A 5,442-nucleotide genomic window follows, 5' to 3' on the forward strand; every position below is an offset into this window, starting at 1 on the left:
GTTTTAAGCCCCTGAATTTAATATATTGTTGATATATTTTCACAGTATAGTATGTGAAATGCATAGTTTACATCGTATCAAGCTTTCATCTCATCAGTTTGATTACTTTCAGATGGTATTCATTAAGACCACGGTAGCTGATGGTGTGGTGTTGACAGTTTTTATCTTTATTAGTGAGTTCAGACAGTTGTAAACATTTGATGTTTGATGTGGAGCTCTTATGTAATGATTACATTTTTAAGATGTAATTTTCAAGTGAAAAACATAATATTTATCTGTTGCATAGTTTACAGTGCGGTGTTTTATGCACTGAGTTATCATGTAGAGTTCTGTTTGTCATCTAGCACCATAATCAGGTTTTGTTTTTATTGCATCTTAGATTTTCCAGCTGCTGTGCCTGAGCAGCCACCCAGAGACCCTTTGCTGCAGTTAGTCTCCCTGCAGGAGGCGTCTGGCTGCTGGCTGCTTGATCCAGCTCTGGCTGCTGCACTGGGACAGACCAACGAGGAGGTGGAAAAGTCAAAGCCTGAAAAGATGCACTGCTGTCAATTTAAATATTAACACAAAATGATGATGTGAGATAAAACAGATTTGATTCTATAATTTGAACAAAAACACATGATAAAATTAAAAACACACCATAAAACAAATAAAATGAAGTCAAACTAAACGTAGGCCTGCCTCACAGCCTGAGAATAAACATCTGCATATCAGAAGCTAAAACACTGGTGGTAATCACACTCCTAACCTCCCACTGAGCTGCACCAGCGTCTGATATTATCCAGAAACCACACGGCAGCAGAAATTATTTTCCTCATCAGTTGTTGTAAAAACATGTCAGCACATTATTTTAGAGCATTTATGACATCACAGTTTGGGATTTCATCAGGAAGAGCATCCAGTGTAATAATCTGCCAAATCAAATATGCAGAGCTGCCCACCTTGGTGACCCCGTGTGACAAAGATAGATTTAAATACTACCAGTTTTGTATTTGTAAATCACAATTTCAAAGTCAGTACTTTAGTTGTTCTTTTTATAAACATATGATGCAATTTCATCCCTCTTTTATTTTCCTCGATATATAACACTCTCATTTTCTTTTGAATGTTGCTGTTCTTGTTATCTTTGTATTAATTGTAATCATTTTTTATTTTGAAATCATAGCATATACCTGACCTTCTCCATACATGGGGAGCTACCTGCTGTGATCACTGTTTGTGAATAAAGGGGCAGCTGAAAGTAGCTTTTAGATCATTTGGTATTATTTCATTTTCATTGTTAAATCATGAAGTGACATCACATTTTTACATGAAAAATTATATCAATTTAGACATACACACATATTTGTAACTATAAATGCAAGAAAAGTATATCCATATAATTGTCATTATAATCTCAAACAACTCCAGGATCCAAATTTTGGTTACATTTTAAAAGTTGAAGCCACATTAGGTTTACAATCATATATGAAAAGGAAAATTATTTTTTACATTTTAGAAATCAGAGTACTCATTATTTTACTTTTGTGATTAAAATGATAAAACAATAAAATGCCTAATCATTCACTAACAGATGAATCTTTACAGCTCCAATGCATGTTTTGCACTAGCCTAGGACAGCCACAGAGTTACGCAGAATAAAACCACTAACCAGACTAAACTAGACAGATTAATGATTTAAAGTATGCTGAATATAAAAAGTAGCATAATTTAAACTCACATTAACTCATGTTAGCTATAATAACAAATTCTGATTTATATTTATATAAATATAAGTACAGTTGTAATCACTGCAAAATTATTCTCAGATCTGTCGCCCACTGAATGCTTCAGAAAAAGCCTCATTTAGAGGTATACATAATGATCATGGATCAAAATGAACTTGTCCTTCTATTTGATTTGAATCAACTCTGCAGTGACTCCATCTACCCAAAGCCAAAGTCCAACCGAGAGAGGCTGAGTGAATGTGGTCTGGACTCTGTGGAGGAGGGTCATGGTTTCAGAGATGCTGTAGAATGACATAATGCCTGCACTGTGATCCAGGTAGACCCCTACTCTGAAGGACCGAGGACCTGAGAGCTTAGTTTGTACATTGTTGTGCCAAAATACATAACTGTTTGTGTCACAACATAATGCCCATGATTTGTCATTGAAGCCAAATAAACATTCATATGACTTCCCTATTCTTCTGATATTCTTATATGCAACTGCTACACCGACTCCTCCCCCTCTCCATTCCACCTCCCAGTAGCAACGCCCAGTCAGACTCTCTCTACTCAGGACCTGCTCCCATCCACTGAATCTATCTGGATGATGAAAATAAGCCTGTTTTTGTTTCACCCTTGTTGCTTTTCTATTGCCCTCAGATAATAACACATGTGGAAATGCAGTGTTTGGATCCAGTGTGATTTCACTGGAGTATTTTAAGAATCCAGCCCTGGTCTTTGGCTCTGGTGGTGAGAGCAGAGCATCCTTTTCAGTGACTTTTAGTGAGGAATTTGTCCATTTCTCTCTCAGAAATTCCTGTAGTTTATCTTTGGCCTCTGAAAGAGCTGCTGTCACATCCTCAAAGTACCTCTGAGGACAGATGCTTATACTGGATGAGGGTGTAGAGTCAGTGAGTGTTGACAGTGAGGGGTAGGTGTGTAGAAACTGGTTGTGATCCTCAGTGTGTAAGAGCTGCTCCAGTTCTGCATCTTTCCTCTTTAGCTCAGCGATCTCTTTCTCCAGTTTTTCCAGAACCTCTTTGACTCGATTCACTTCAGTTTCCTGCTTGGATCTGATCTGCTGCTTCACATCAGAGCTTCTATTCTGAATGAGACTAATCAGTTCAGTGAACATCTTCTCACTGTCCACCACTGTTTTATCAGCAGAGCTAATGATGGCCTCCACCTGTTGCTGAAGCAGCTTGACATCTTTCTCTCTGTTCTGGATACTCTGCTGGATTTTTAGTCGTCTCACCTCGAGCTCTTTCTGTTTCTCTGTCCTTTCTGTTGCAGCTGGGACCGTTTCATGGCCTTTATGTTCATCCAGCAAGCAGAGATAGCAGACAGTCTGCTGATCAGTACGACAAAAAATCTTCATCACCTCATTATGGCGAAAACAGATGTTCTCTTGGAGCTTCTTGAATGGCCCAGCAAGTGTGTGCTTACTTAGTTGGGCAACATCACGGTGAGGTTGTAGGTGTTTCCTGCAGTAAGAAACTAAACAGACCAGACAGGTTTTGCTGGCTTTCAGCTTCATTCCAGTACAGACATCACAGGACACGTCTTCAGGTCCAGCATAGCAGTGATCAGCCAGAATAGCCTGGGGTCCGGTTTTCTTCATGTCTTCCACCAGCTCTGCTAACAAGATGTTTTTCTCCAGGATAGGCCTTGGTGTGAAAGTCTTCCTGCACTGAGGGCAGGTGTGGATTTGCTTCCTGTCCTCATCATCAAAGTGGATTTTAATGCAGTTCAAGCAGTAGCTGTGTCCACAGGGAATAGTCACTGGAATTTGCAGTAGCTCCAAACAGATTGAACAAGAGAATTTCTCTGAATCCAACAGATTTAGTCTCTGTGCCATTTCTCCTCTCAACAGCAGTGAATCACCAGATATTGGGCAAAAGCAGCTCAACTCAACTCACAGCATTCTGTGAGCTGAGTCTGTGGAAGGGGAGGAGCCAGCACAAAAGCAACACTGAAACCTGTTTCTAAGAAAAGCTGCCAAACTATCAAAGATTCCAGGACAGGGAGCAGTCTGAGTCGACTTCCTTCTTTCTTTAGAACTCCTTTGGCATGTTAACCTGCAATAACCTTTTAATATATAAATTTTTGGTGTTCACCTGTGCATGTTTATGTTTTTAATTTTTCTATTCCAAACAGCAAAAGAAAATGTGATCCAGTATTAGTCTGTGAAGGTTCTCAGTCATCCAGGTCATCGTAGTCCAAGGAGCTTGGAAAGAAAAGCGTCTAGACTTTGCTTTCCAAGGCATGGCATTTCCTTCCTTTTTTACAACAGCTGTGTTTATTAATTTCATATTGATGAATCCAGTGACTTAAAGTTTATCCCGTCTTCACATTTCAGATAGTAGAAACAGCTGTAGAATATGGGTAAAGCCTTTCTTCCATCATGACTAATAACTGAAACTCCTCCAATAATTAGTGAAATGCTACACTACTAAGCAACAAATGAACCTGAATGCTTGTGGCTCAGGAGATGCACTCAAAACAGAGTATAGAAGTGTTATATAAGTACCAGTCCATTTAAGGTATATTGAATATGAAGAAATAGTATAGTTTAGCTAAGAATAAGTAAGAAAGGGGAAGTGACTTTGGCGTGGTTGTTATTGCCAGATGGGCTCATCTGAATATTTTAGAAACTCTTCATCTACAAAATAGTGAAGAAGGCACTAATTCTCCCATTTATGAACTAACTACTTTCAGCTGCTCCCTTGTAACATGGCACCACCACAGTGTGATGCTCCACGTGCGTGATTTTGGCAGTTTCATATCAGAAGCCCTTCCTGCTGACAGTTGCTCTGATATGAGACTGATGACTCCATGAGAGAATAATAATAATAGTGGATTGGATTTAAATAGCGCTTTTCAAGGCACCCAAAGCGCTTTACAATGCCACTATTCATTCACTCTCGCATTCATACACTGGTGGAGGCAAGCTACGGTTGTAGCCACAGCTGCCCTGGGGCAGACTGACAGAAGCGAGGCTGCCATATCGCTCCATCGGCCAACACCAGTAGGCAGTAGGGTAAAGTGTCTTGCCCAAGGACACAATGACCAGGACAGAGAGCCTGGGGATCGAACCAGCGACCTTCCGGTTACAGGATACACTTCCCAAACCCCTAAGCCACGGTCGGAGCATCATGCCTCGTTAGCTGGGGGTCCTGGAGGACCCAGCCAGCACATCCTCGTGACCACTGACAGCTCTGGGGAGTCCGTTTAGCCACCGCCTGCAGTGTCACCTCCTGTGACTTCCACACTGTCGCCTGCAGCGTCTTGTCCTGCAGTTGCCATGCCACCAGCTCGTCCACATCTGGCTCAGCCTGCTCGACCTCGCCCACATCTGGTTCGGTGTCAGCAGCCACCTTCCAGGCCGCTGACTGGACTTCTTCGCCGGCGTGGTCGGCCTCCTCAACTGCTCCGTCGCCACCGCTGGTTCTGCGGTCGACCTCCTGAAATGCTGTGCCATAGACTTTTGTGCCGTCAACCTCCGGGTCGGCCCCCTGAAGTGCTCAGTGATGAACTATTGAGCCGTAGGCCTGCAGGTCGGCCCCCAGATCAATGTGTTTGAACTCATGACACCAATCCGGTTGTTCAGTGATGACGCGACGAATCCTACTTCCGGGTCTAAAGTAGTCTGCGTTTAATATGGCTTTTGTGTTGTTAACATGTTTAATGTTATGTATTTTCTTCTATTTGATCTCAAAAAGCTCCTAAAACAGTC

General features: G+C 41.6%; 1 protein-coding gene across 1 annotated transcript; it reads right to left on the reverse strand.

Moving 5' to 3' along the window:
* Window positions 1-1,890: 1,890 nt before the first annotated feature.
* LOC102215256 (tripartite motif-containing protein 16-like) lies at window positions 1,891-3,576 on the reverse strand. Its single transcript, XM_005755695.1, has one exon. The coding sequence runs from the start codon at window positions 3,562-3,564 to the stop codon at window positions 1,891-1,893; it is 1,674 nt and encodes a 557-aa protein (XP_005755752.1). The 5' UTR covers window positions 3,565-3,576.
* Between the last annotated feature and the right edge of the window lie 1,866 nt (window positions 3,577-5,442).

Source organism: Pundamilia nyererei, unplaced genomic scaffold, assembly GCF_000239375.1.
Source record: "Pundamilia nyererei isolate P.nyererei 1_Seehausen unplaced genomic scaffold, PunNye1.0 scaffold02526, whole genome shotgun sequence".
Lineage (NCBI taxonomy): Eukaryota > Metazoa > Chordata > Actinopteri > Cichliformes > Cichlidae > Pundamilia > Pundamilia nyererei.